The sequence below is a fragment of the Meleagris gallopavo genome, chromosome 32 (assembly GCF_905368555.1).
Source record: "Meleagris gallopavo chromosome 32, MGAL_WU_HG_1.1, whole genome shotgun sequence".
Classification (NCBI taxonomy): Eukaryota; Metazoa; Chordata; class Aves; order Galliformes; family Phasianidae; genus Meleagris; species Meleagris gallopavo.
This window is the reverse complement of record NC_139436.1, coordinates 395,686-409,319: the sequence shown is the minus strand read 5'-3', so window position 1 is coordinate 409,319 and position 13,634 is coordinate 395,686. Positions and strand designations below refer to the sequence as shown.

At 52.7% G+C, this 13,634-nt stretch overlaps 1 protein-coding gene across 1 annotated transcript; it reads right to left on the bottom strand.

The window, feature by feature from the left end:
* Positions 1-1,130: 1,130 nt before the first annotated feature.
* Positions 1,131-6,295, bottom strand: CCDC166 (coiled-coil domain containing 166). The gene is made up of 2 exons (XM_003205336.5): positions 6,162-6,295; positions 1,131-2,412 (listed from the first exon to the last, which is right to left on the bottom strand). Exon 2 carries the CDS (start codon positions 2,379-2,381, stop codon positions 1,446-1,448), a length of 936 nt encoding a protein of 311 aa, XP_003205384.3. The 5' UTR covers positions 2,382-2,412; positions 6,162-6,295; the 3' UTR covers positions 1,131-1,445.
* Positions 6,296-13,634: the final 7,339 nt, after the last annotated feature.

The following is a 13,634-nucleotide window of genomic DNA, read 5'->3' as shown; positions in this document are numbered from 1 at the left end:
GCAAGTTTGCTGCTGACACCAAGCTGAGTGGTGTGGCTGACACAGTGGAAGGAAGGGATGCATTCAGAGGGACCTTGACAGACTTGGAAGGTGGGCCCAGATGAATCTGATGAGGTTCTACACAGCAAAGTGCCAGGTTTGGCACTTGGGCTGGAGGAATACCAAGCATTTATACAGACTGGCAGGAGCAGTCCTTGAGGGCAGCCCTGCAGAGAAGGACCTGGGGGTCCTGGTGGGTGAAAAGCTGAACATGAGCCAGCAGTGTGCTCCTGCAGCTTGAAAAGCAAATGGGATCCTGGGCTCCATCAGCAGAGAGGTGGCCAGCAGGGACAGGGAGGTGATCGTCCCCCTCTGCTCGGCTCTTGTGAGGCCCCACCTGCAGCACTGCGTCCAGGGCTGGAGCCCCCAGGACAAGAAGGACAGGGAGCTGCTGGAGAGGGTCCAGAGGAGCAGAGATGAGCAGGGGCTGCAGCACCTCCCTACTGAGACAGGCTGAGGGAGCTGGGCTGTTCAGCATGGAGGAGAGAAGCTGCGGGGTGACCTCAGTGCAGCCTGCGGGACCTGAAGGGAGCCTGCAGACAGGAGGGGATCAGCTCTTGGAAAGGGGAGAGAACAGCAGGACAGGGAATGGTTGGAAGGTGAGGGAGGGCAGATTTCAGTTGGATGTCAGGGGAAGTTGTTTGGTGTGAGAGCGGGGAGGTGCTGGAACAGCTGCCAGAGAGGCTGTGGATCCCCGTCCATCCCTGGAGGTGTTCAAGGCCAGCAAGGATGGGGCCCTGGGCAGCCTGGGCTGCTGTGAGATGGGGAGGTTGGTGGCCCTGCATGTGGCAGGGGGTTGGAGCTTCGTGATCCTTGGGGTCCCTTCCAACCCGGGCCATTCTGTGATTCTGTGATGTCGTTGTTGATGAGATAAAGAAAATCCAGAGGTTTCAGCTCGAAATGTGAATGACACAACAGGCTGCTATCACTGTCTGCCTCTTGCTTTTCAAGTGAAACACTACAGCAAGAGAAAAAAAAAAAAAAAAAAAAGAAAGCAAAGATTGAAGGAAAAAAGAAAAGAAAGCAAAGATTAAAATGAATACATGGTACTCATTGTTAAGACCAAAGACCAAATACTTTGAGTGCATATGTTGTTTGAAAGTTTGGCTGCTTGCTTATTTATTTTCTGTGCTTTGGAGTCAAGCAGGAGGTAAATTTAACGGGGTCTTTGCTGTAAGTGAGATTCTGGAAAACGAATGTTGCTGGAGGAGTTGGCCTTCCTCAGTTCATTCCATGGCGTCAGTCAGTACAGGTTGCAGCGAGAGCTCCGTCAGTGCCTCCGTTCATCCACACACACAGCTCCCAGCTCCCCGACCGCGTCTGAGCCGCAGTGACGGCCGTGGCGGCCACGGATGTCCAGCGAGGTCTGGCGGCATTGGTGAGGAGCAGAGAGGCGTTTCCGTAGGCTAATTCCCGCCTTTGGACGGGCTGTGAGAGCCGCAGGCGTCCCGCTTTGCCTCCTGCTGGCGCAGCCTGCGCCGCGCGAGCGCCGTGTGCTGGGTGCAGAGCTGCTCCCGAAGCAGCTGCTGCTGCTGCTCCCGCAGCTCCACCTGCATTTGCTGGAGGACCTTCGAGCACCGGATGAGCTCCAGCAACTCCCGGCGCAGATGCCGGTTCTCAGCTTTCACTTCTTGGATGTGCTGAATCAGGGACCCTATTGCTGCTGCTTCCGCTCTCTTGGTGAGAAGCAGGATCTTCTGACGGGAGTCCTTCTCGCCGTCGGCTTTGGCCTGCAGAAACCTGCTCTTGATTTTGTGCATTTCTTCTGAGTGATGGATCTTCGTGACCAACAGTTCCTTCTCCAGCTCTTTAATCTTTTTCGTCTGTTCCAACTGCAGGTCTTTGAAGGGCTGCAGGTCTTCAACCTCACTGTTCATGAGGGAATACTTCGCCTCCATCTCCGTCAGAGAGTTTCTGACCTCCTCTTCTTTTTCTGCGTACTGTGAGATGAGCGTCTCTTTCTGCTGCCGGACCTGAGACAGATCGGTTTCATTCTGCTCGTTCAACGTTATTATCAGATTCTGACACTTCTGGCTGTGTTTCGACAGGTAGGAGAGATAAATGTTGCTCTCTTGCCGATTCCGCTTGGCTTCCTCTTCCAGGAATTTATTCTCCCGCAGAAAGCGCTCCACTCTTCCCATGTACGTGTTCATGTGCTCCGTGAGAATCTCGTTCTCCTTCTGCAGGTATGAATTCCTCTCTCTGACAAGCGTTTCCATGGCACTTTTGGATGTATCTCCATTTTTGGTTCTTCGTAGTTCTTCCTTATCTGCTGTTCTCACTTCCTTATTTTTCCCAGCACCAACGCTGTCTTGTTTGCTCTGTTTTGCCTTGGATGCCATATTCCACACTGGGACATCGGTCTTTGGCAAACTGCAATGGAATGAAAGGCGATAAATTTTTATTAAGCGCTTGTGTCGCGCACATGAACATGACTTTTTCTCCCCAGTCGTGCCATTTTATGTCCTTTTGATTTCAGCTGGTGTGTCAGCCACTCTTTCCAGCTTTGTATCATCAGATAAGTTGCTGAGGGTGGAATTTGTCCCTTCATCCAGCTTGTTGATGTTGAACAAGACCTGATCCAGCACCGAACCCTGGGAAACACTGAATGACACAATCACAGAAAGGCCCGGGTTGGAAGGGACCCCAAGGATCCCGAAGCTCCAACCCTCCCACAGGCAGGGCCACCAACCTCCCCATCTCACAGCAGCCCAGGCTGCCCAGGGCCCCATCCTTGCTGGCCTTGAACACCTCCAGGGATGGACGGGGATCCACAGCCTCTCTGGCAGCTGGTCCAGCACCTCCCCGCTCTCACAGCAAAGAACTTAACGCTGCTGGTTGCAGGCATCCAGCCAGACTTGCGGCTGATCACCACCCTCTGAGCTCTGCCGCTCAGCCAGTCCTCAGCCCAGCTCACCATCCACTCATCTGTGCTGCACTTCAGCAGTTTCATAACCAGGATGCTGTGGGAGACGACGGTGTCAAACACCTTGCTGAAGTCAAGTTACAGCCATTGCTCTCCCACCAGCCGGCAGTGATACCACTGAAGGCTCCTCGAGCACGATTTCCCCTTGGTAAACCCACGTTGACTGCATCTGATAACCTCCTTCTCTTCCAGTTGCTTGGAATGGCATCCAGAACAAATTGTTCCATCTGTCACCTTTCCAGGGACAGGGGTGAGGCTGACTGGCCCGTAGTTTCCCAGATCCTCCTCGCCAGGAGTGACGCTGGCTTTCCTCCAGGCTTCAGGCACCTCTCCATTCACCAAGACCTTTCAGCGATGATGGAGCGCAGCTCAGCAGTCGCCTCCTCCAGCTCCCTCAACACACACAGTGCATCCCACGGGGGCCCATGGGGGGGTGTGTGTTGATTTTGGCTGGATGCTCTCTGACCATCTCCTCCTCATCCCCAGGGAAGCCTTCTGTTCCCCAGCCTCTCTCTTACCTCAGGGTCGGGGAGTCTGGAGGAGCAGTCTTCGGAGTAAAGACTGAAGCAAATAGGGCATTTATGCATCAGTATCTCTGCCTTCCCATGGTGCCCTGTTACCAGGACCGCTGTCAGTCCTGTCATCACCTTCCTGGCCCTTCGTTGGACTCTCACCACTTTGTCCTCCAGTACTGGGGAGCCCATAATTGAACCTGGTGCCCTCAGCCTCACCAGAGCTGAGCGGGCGCAGGCGTTAGGGAGCTTCCTGACCTGATAAACGGCTGCTAAAGGAGGAAAGGAGGGAGGCTCTGCTACCATCCACCCCTGCAGCCTCACATATAAACCTCCATTCATTTAGCAACTGAAAACTAAACGTTTATGGAAGGGATTTCCCTGCTGGCTCCTGGGAAACTTCACTGACAACGGAGAGCAAAATTAATGACACTGAGGTATCCTGAAAATACTCAGATCTGTCCCATTCTGCTGCTGAGTGGGGCTGGTCTCTTCTCACTGGTGACAGGAGGAGGGGAAACGGCCTCGAGTTGTGCCAGGGGAGGTTTAGGTTGGATGTCAGGAGGAACTTGTGTGCAGAAAGGGCTGTGAAGCACTGCCATGGGCTGCCCAGGGAGGCGGTTGGGTCAGCATCCCTGGAGGTGTTGAACAACCGTCTGGAGGTGGTGCTCAGGGCCGTGATTTAGCAGAGGGCTGTTAGAGTTGGGCTGGGATGGCTGGGCTCTGCTTGGGCTCGGTGATCTTTCAGGTCTTTTTCAGCCCGAACAATTCTATGATTCTATGCTGACAAGCTCCTCTTACTGGCTGTACTCTAGCAGGGTGCTTGGAGCAGATGTCATACAAAAGTCAGCCTTAATTCATCGTTAAACTGAGACGGGGAGGTTTGGGTTGGATGTGAGGAGGCAGTTTTTCATGCAGAGGGTGGTGAGGCAGTGGCACAGGTTGCCCAAGGAGGCTGTGGATGCTCATCCCATCCCTGCAGGCATCCGAGGCCAGGCTGGATGTGGCTCTGGGCAGCCTGGGCTGCTGGTTGGCGACCTGCACACAGCAGGGGTTGGAACTGATGAGCGCTGTGGGCCTTTGCGACCCAGGCCGTGCTGGGATTCCGTGATCATTCTGTGAAAGGATGATTCTGGCTGCTGGAGCCTTGTCTTTCGTGTTTGCATGATAGCAGCCAAAAGGCAGAAGCTAATAACTTGCAGCTTGCCAGAGCTATCTTCTGCAGTAAACCTTAGGCTGCCCAAAAGCTGTTTGAACATTGTCCTGGGCAACCTGCTCTGAGTGTCCTTGCTTGAGCGAGGGGATTGAAATAGGTGACCCCCAGGAGTCCCTTCCAGCCTCAGCCATTCTGTGATTCTCTGAAATTATGAGGGTAATGTAATGGGAATGCAAAAGACTCAGGGAGGTGGCTTTAGCCGATGGGACAGGCTGGGGCTGCAGGCTGAGGGAAGAGGCAGCCCTGGAATGGGTACCAGGGGTGTGGGGTACCATATATGTAGGGCACCATATATGTGGGGTACCAGGGGCGTGGGGTACCATATATGTGAGGACCTCTGGGCTTCTTATTCTTAGATGTACACCCAGGTTTTCACAGAAAGAGGACGCCTCAGATTTGAGCCTAGAGTGAGGAGCTGGAATGTTGAGGCGCAGCGACCATAGAGAAGCTGCGTATGTCTGAAATAACGCTTAGGTTGGTCCTGTTGTCTGTGTGATGCAGCTTCACGCTGGTAAATGGAGCTGAGTTAATCCGAAAGCTGAGAAATAAGACGTCTTGTAGATTTTGAGAGATAACCAAGTAAGGGTGATGGGATAATCTAGATCTTTTAAAAAGTGCCTTCTGTATGTATCCAGTGATTGAAACAGACTTCGCAGGAAGCAGTAATTAGTCGAGTAATTAGACATAATTTTTGTGATGTCAGTGATGGAGGGAATTGCTGAGATAGCAGCAGTGGCAGTATGGCTATCTGAATGTGCGTTCAGGCTGTGAGCATTACGCCACAGCCCTACTTAAAGAATTTGCTATTTTTTAAGCAGACGTTTGGTCAGAGGCTTCTAACATTCAGCGCTGTGTATTAAAGCCGCTGAGCAACCTGCAGTGCGAGAAGGTAAGTCCACAGCAGGTACTGAAGGAAGGAAAATAGATCAAAGACTCTTACGGACGGAATCAGAAAATAAAGGAGTCACCTGTATGCTGCAAGCTGAATTTCTCAAAGAGGAACAAGGATGCAGTCAAGGATGCGGAGCCAGAGAGAAGTCTCATGTTTTTAATGAACATTTGTAAATGAAACTTACTGCATCCTGCTGGAACTGGTAGGCCCTTTTAAGGAAAGTATGCAAAATTTGAGTAGACAGGTGAGCGAAATAGAATAAATATATTGATTAAAATCTCTTGTCATAGCAGCAGCAGGACAGAGGCCAAGCTGGGAATGTGGCAGCTGCTTGAGGAGCAGAGTAGGTACAGGGAGACATAAGAATCTGTGCTGGAATCCCTGCCGTTGTGCTTTGGGGAAGAGTTTCCAAAGAGCTGCATGGGTGTCAGAGCGGCAAACAGCAGAACTGAGTTAACACTGATGATGTGGTTTTATGGGAAAGAACTGCAGAGCTCCACGAATGTCAGAGAAACGGCTAAAATGCTGAAGTTGGTTTTATACAAAATGTCTTGGTGAAAAATCCCAAACACCAACCTTTCCTGCTGTTGTGATCTTCACAGCATTTCCGTGCAGACCCTTCTGGCTGCTCCTGGCTCGCTGGACAGCATTTGCTTGCGGTCGGACTGTGAGCTCCGAGCGGCTGTTGGTCGGCGCTGTGTCCATGGTGACGAAATGCTGAGAGCTGCTTGGGACTGAGGTTCTCGGAGCCACTTCAGTTCATAGCTGCATTGTGAGGCCTGACTCTGACACTCCTTACCGACAGGACTCAATTTAGCAGAAACACGAGGGCAGTTTGGCTTATAAGAATATGATTTATTTTATTTTATTTTTTTTGTGGCCACTATATTGAGAGGGAAATGGCTCCAGCTACCTATTAGGATTTGCTGTAGGAAAAGTTATGTCTTCAGCCACACTCCTTAAGAATTACATGCCAGTATTTACTCAAGCATTTTCCTTTCAGTACCTCAAGGGAGCCTGCAGACAGGAGGGGATCAGCTCTTGGAAAGGGGAGAAACAGCAGGACAGGGAATGGTTGGAAGCTGAGGGAGGGCAGATTTCAGTTGGATGTCAGGGGAAGTTGTTTGGTGTGAGAGCGGGGAGGTGCTGGAACAGCTGCCAGAGAGGCTGTGGATCCCCGTCCATCCCTGGAGGTGTTCAAGGCCAGCAAGGATGGGGCCCTGGGCAGCCTGGGCTGCTGTGAGATGGGGAGTAAATATCCAGATTATTTTATTCAATTGCTTTTACAAATGTCTTATTTTTTGAAGACTAAACTTACCTGTTGATGAAACAAGTACTGTGTTAATGTATCCTACGTTAGTGAGGACATGAGGAAACTGGAACAGGATGCCCAGAATCACAGAATGGTTCGGGTTGGAAGGAACCCCAAGGATGATGAAGCTCCAACCCCCCACCACAGGCAGGGCCACCAACCTCCACATTTAATTCCTGCTGATTTTATTTGGCACCTGTGCTTCTTACTGAAATCACCATAAAGAGTCTGAAAAAGTTACTGCTTATACCTCAGGTGACTTCTGCTTCCCTAAGCCCTGAGCTGCAGCTTTTCCAAGGGCAATGCAGGGCAGCACTCGCAGTACAATTCCTCCTTGGTACAGAAGTCATTGTTGTCGATGACGTTGTTTTGTAATCCTTGCACTCATCCTGCTAATGCACCTGCAGATTTTCCACACTAGGCAAAACAACTTCTGCTGCTGGATTTATTCCAGAGCCTTCACACAACATTGCTGCTTCTCTACTTGTAAGTGCTAGTTACTTCTGTTACTGCAAAATATGCATGAGGCTGGATATTTTTTACAAGCAGAATTTAACTAAGCAATGGTTTAACTAATTGAAATGGTTATATTGCCATCTCTACGTAACAGCTTTACTGCCGCTCCGTTAAGCGTCACTGTGACGTAACGCAATCACTTCTCAAGTAGCACAGTATGGCAGCAGATGTACATTCTGGAATCACAGAAAAGACAATAATAATAATGAAAAAGCTTTATCCAGCCTTTTGGGGGATTTCTTTTTCAGGCAGTTCAGGCTCACAAGAGCTAAGCTAGTTAAAATTTAATACAGAAAATAATCAGTTAGCAAAGCAATTAGCTTCTCAGAGATACAAAGCTCTTCTATGAGCTTTATATATTCATAAGCACTTAGCGCAGGTTTGGTTTGTCGAAGTTTTCCTTGGTTTTCTTCGCCTTTTTTTAGTTTGCGTTATTTTCTCCCCCCTCAGCCTCCATCCAAGAACTTTGCGTTTTTCCTCTGCCCCCATGAGAAAGAGAACGGAGCGCCAGAAGCGGTACTGCGGCTCCGCCTCAATCCGGCCGCAGAAGCTGTTTCCACGGTCTCTGGTGCCACCTCCTGGCCAATCGCTAGAATTGCGGCCGTGTATATTTGGTGCCGCAGGCAAGTAGGAAGCATGCGCCGTGGTACGCGGAAGTGGCGCACGTACTTTCTCGTCGCTCTGCGCAGAAAATCCGCCGAGCTTTGTGATTAGTCCTCCAAGCAATAGTGCGCATGCGCCAAAAATTTATAAATAACATTAATTTCTAGGAAGCCTTAGGTGCGGGCGAGCAGGCAATTCCTGGACCGCTGTCTCAGCAATACTTTCCTCTCTTCTAATCTGTAGTGCTTCTCGTCTATTTCCTGGAGCGGTCTGACTCTCGAGCCTGCCTCGGGAACACACTATTGTGGATCCCAGGGAACCCTGCGCCCATCCCATGCATAATGAATCGAAAACAACACATGCGCATACGAAATCGTCTGTGCACGTTGGCGCATGCGCAGTGCAGTACCGAGACAAGCGCATGCGTAGTGTTTTACCATAACTCGCACATGCGCAGTGCTGTGCCGCGAGGGGCTCATGCGCAGCGCCGTGCAGGTACAAGCGCATGTGCACTGCGGAGCCGAGGCTGGCGCATGCGTAGTGCTGTGCCGAGCGTGCCGCATGCGCAGTGCAGTTTTGAGAGTGCCGCATGCGCAGTGCGTTGACGCGAGTGGTGCAGGCGCAGTGCGGTGCCAACATCGCCGCATGCGCAGTGCCGTGCCGACACTAGCGCATGCGCATTGCAAGACTGGCGCATTCATACTCCCTTCTCGAGACTTGCACATGCGCAGTGCGATGCCGAGAGTGAAGCTTGCGCAGTGCTGTGCCAATGCTGGAGCATGCGCTGCGCCGTGCCGATTCAGGCGCCTGCGCAGTGCTATGCCGAGAGAAGCACATGCGTACTACGTTCTCGAGACTCGCGCATGCGAAATGCGGTGCCGCGAGAGCGCATGCGTAGTGCCGTGCCGAGAGTGGCGCTTGCGCACTGCAGTGCGGAGGTTCGGGCATGCCTAGTGCTGTGCCGACAGTGGCGCATGCGTAGTGCCGTGTCGATGCCAGCACATGCGCAGTGCAGTGTAGAAACTGGCGCCTGCGCAGTGCAGTGCCAGGCGTGACACATGCGCATTACTGTGCCGAGGCTGGGGCATGCGCAGTGCCGTTTCAAGAGCTGCATTCCGGAGTGGCGCATGCGCAGTACCGTGCCGGGACTGGCGCATGCGTAAAGCAATGACCAGTTTCACGCATGCGTATTGCTTTCTCGGGACTTGCTGGTTTGGGGTTGCTGCTGTGTCGGTGCTGCTGCACGCCAGTACCGCCAATCTCCGGGCTGCTCGCGTTCCAGTGCCACTGAGAGGGCTTTTAAACGGCTGGGGGACGGAACAGGGCTGGGGGTGGAAGGGGACGTTCGCTAGTTCATCGTGGCGGCGGGCAAATTTGATGCCACGAAGCGCTGAGGGGCAGCTGTGAGCCGAACCGGTCCGTTCCCGGGGGGGCTCGGGCATAAAACGGCGGAAATGGACGAGGGACATCCTGGGTTAGAAGAGGAGAATATCGCTGAGCCGGCGGTCCAAGAATCGAGTGCTTGCCCGTACACGCAGTGGTTTGTCGAAACTGTTGCTGTTTTTAACTTGCCGGGCGCATGTCCGCTATTACGTGGAGGACTGATCGCCATAGAGAGCGGCGGATTAGCTGCACAGAGCGGTTAAAACGCCACTTCCGCATTTGTACGCGCATGCGTTCTGCTGCTTGCAGGAATAAGCGACTGACAGCGATAGTTCCGCAATTCGGTCACGAGGTGGCAGCAGAGACCGCGGAAAGAACTTTTCTGACGCTATTGATTGGCGGGGACCCGCGGCGCAGTCCTTGGCTATCCGTTCTGTCTGTACTTGTGGTGACTGGGGAAGAACACGAAGTTAGAAGGAGGAGGAAAAGACGAAGAAAACGGAATCTACTCCAGACCTTGGAAAGCTGTGCTTATGATTATCGTTTAAAAAAAAAAAAGTTTTTTTTTTTTTTTTTTGCCAGCATCTGTTGCATTGTTTTTAAATATCAATATGTAATTGCCCAGCAAATTTAATGATAACGAAATTAAAGCCCGTTGGCAGAAAGCGCAGGGCCGTATTAATGTTCGCTCAGCCTCTGTCTTGTTTATACTTCAATGTATTTTTTTCCAAGGACCTTTCTTAAGCTCCGGGTTTGATTTTTGGCTTTTTATTCTTTTTTATGCCATCAAATAGGTAGTTTTAGGCCCTAGCAGGTCTGCACAGGCTGTCACAGCACAAAGCTGCAGTTTTGAGATTAGTGTGGACCATTACAGTGTTTCCACAAAGATTAACGAAAACTGCCATTCTCCACCTAGATTTACAGACGGAAAAAATGAATTTCCCTGCATGGAAAGAATCGATGCGTCACAGCTGCCATTGGCAAGATGGCCCAAGAGTGGTGCGTGTGCATCTGGCTCAGCTGCAGCTTTTCATCTGCCCTTCCCCGGTCCTCCTGCAGCCGGACAGATTGCCCACAAGGGCACGGGGTCCGCAGACCCTCCCCGGCCAGCTGCAGCAGTCGCTCCTGCCAGCACTCCCTTTCCCCCCGGCCATTCCTGTGTGGCAGGCTGGAGCCCTGTGCGGCAGAGGAGGAGAGAGCTGCAGGCAGAAGGAAAACGGGGTGCTGGGATTCCTCCAGCCCGCCGCCAGATGTCTTCTCTGGCATTTTGGAGGGGGGCAGGGGAGCGTGGGAGCAGCCTGGAGGCTCTGGGCAGGAGGGAAGGAAGCAAAGGTGCAGCTGCAGGCAGCGGGCTCTGAGCTGGGGCAGCGCAGCCAGGCACGGCTGCACAGCTCACAGCCTGGGCACACGGACGGAGTTGGTCCAGCTGAGGGCTGCAGGGCTGTCCTTACCAAGCGCTCCCCCGTCCCGCAGGTCTGCAGCAACTGCACTGACCCGACCCAAGCAGGTAATGACAACATCTACACACAAATACATGCTCGATACAGAATCTGGCACTCTACAGTCATCTCAGAGCTTGTTGCTGCTTTTTAGGTTGCTCTGCAGCTATGCTGTCCTTTCCCCTGCATTCCCCTATATCTTGCCCCCTTCCTTCGTCCCCTGCCTTCCCCATTCCTTTTTCAGGCTTTCTCCTTTCTTTCCTTACTTCCTTCCCCATGCCTTCTCCCTGCAACAGCCCCCTGTTCTGCTGCTCTTCTCAGCTGATGATCCTTAAAACACGCTTTTCAAAGGCATTGGATCAGACCGCATCCTGTCACTGATTTAAAAAAATCAACAAGTACAGCATTATGTATGGATAACAAACTCCAAGCTGCGTGAGGACCAACAGCTGCTCCTCACCCTGGAGTGTCACCATCACCCCCAGGTTGGGCTGGTACTGCTCATCTGCCCTGCAGCGCTGCTTACATGGCAGCAGCAGCACCTCCTGGCACGGCCTGCCTCTTCCCTGTGTCACTTCTACGTGTCACCTGTTCTCACCTCTGTAGCTGTGACCCCACATGTCCCCTCATATCTCCTCAAGTCCCCCACACCCCCTGCCCTGCTTCGCTCCATGCCGACGTCACCGTGGGGTTGAGGACAGGGACAGGGATGCCTGTGGGGTGCGTGGAGCCCTGGAGAAGTTGGTGGCCGTGCGCAGTGGGGTGATGCTGTCCTTGGCGCACGGCTGTGACAGTGGGGTGGGGGTAGCGCCCTACAAGTGGCAAAATGGGGCTTGTGCCCCACGCCTGTGGGCAAGTTGTATGGGGAGTGCTTTGTGGAGATGATTTGTCCTTTCTGCCAATCTGCAGTGACTGCAGCAATCCCGCATGGTGCCACAGCAGCAATGGGGCACTGCAGTACGTCAGCGATCTCTGACTCGAGGAGTGCAGGGGCTGCACGAAGTCCGCACGCTGCAGCCTCCCTGTTTCTCTGGGGCTCGGGACTGATGTCTGAGCCAAAAGGCCACACGCTGCCGCACAGGCAGGTGCCGGGTTCACCCACTGAGGACACCAAACCCTAAAATAATTTCACCATGGGCTTTAATTGCGGTGCGAGTAGATGACGCGCGTTTCTCACTGGGGAGCCGTAGGCTGAGCCCGGCAGTTTGGCAGGCAGCACTCACTCCGTTCACACCAGTAATCTCAGCCCTTTTTGCCGCACACGCAGCTCCTCAGCATCTTGCTGAGATTTTGGTATTGAAACCTGTGCTCCCCTGTTTGTTAGAAATGTCACCGATTGCCATTGAGGACAGACTGGAATCCAAGTATGTGGACCATCCCAGCTGGTCCGTTGATTAAACCCCCTCGCCCTTAACCAGACAGGCAGACCCCATTGGCTGCCGGTCATTCCTTTTTTTTTCTTTTTTTTCTCCTTCATACTTTTAGGGGAACTTTGAGATGGCAGCCTGAAGCAGTGATGGAACACCTGGTGAGGGGTGCAGCCCTGCAAGCACAGGTGGAAGCGGTGCACGTGTGGGACCAGATGGGGCTGAGCCTGGCTGCACCCTTCCCTCCCCTCATTTAAGGGCTGGCAGCGCCAAAGGCAGCGTTTCTTCCTGGAGATGCCTCCAGTGGATTGCTGGGTGAGCTCTTGTTCTTGGAAAGAGGTGAGTGATTCTTTCTTTCTTGCAGGGTTTTGATCTGTGCCTTTCTGTGGGGCTCCTAAGCTGGTTTACAGTAGCTGTATCTGCTCTGCCCCTCCTTATGCTGCTTTCCAATTATTCTCTGAAGGAAGCAAAGGGGTTATCTGCCTTTTCCTGAAGCGGTCATGGAGGGACTGATGCTCGTTCCTTTCTTTTGCTCCCATCTGTTTCTGGAATGCTTCCGTCAGCCCCAAGGTAACGCTGGTCGGCTGGCTGAGCATTGCAACTCTGGAAATGCCTGGAGCTGGTGCACTTTTCCGCACAGGGATTCTGTGTTCTCCAGGTTTCCTCTGCAGCTCTTGTTCAGCTCAGTACCTTCCCGTGAAGTCTCTGTTCCCTCTTTTATGGTTCTTGTTGCGTAATCTCCAACCTGGGACTCCAAACTGGGTTTGTCTGCTACCACGTTGTCCCAGCCCATTTTATGACACGTCCCCTTTGCGTCCCCCTCCACGATCCCTCTGTGTCCTCATGTCCCGCTTGTGTCTCTGTGTTCTCCCTGTGTCCTCTGCCCACGTCCCTTCTGTGTCTCCTAGAGCTTCCTTAAAGATTTGTCAGTAGTAACAGGTGTCAGGGCACAGTTCTCCGAGCGCCTTGTGGGCGACCACCCCAGGGTCCTGGGGCTCTTTCTGTTTTTATGGCAGATCTGGCTTCATATTTATAGGAAACAAAGGACTGTCCTCTACTGGACCGCTCTGTCTGGATCACCCCAGATAGCTCCATCCCAATTGTCAGGGGATGCTGTTAGTTTCCTAGTCTGTATGACACCCAACCTCCCCAGCCCTCTTCTTTCCATCCCCTGAGCCCCGTTAAGTCGCTGGCTGTGCAGCTGTGGGACCCAACAGTGTGATGAAGCAACGCCTCTGGTGCGCTGAATGCTGGGACTGGCACAGAGAGGCTCCGTGGCTGACGTGGATCTTCCTGCTTGGACTGCTTGCTGAGTTTCCCTGGAGTTGTTGAGCACGCGGGCTTCCCCACCTGCCCTGATTGCTCACCAGGCCATCGATGTCCTTTGGGTCATTGTGCCTCACAGCTTCAGGTATCGTGCCATAGACTC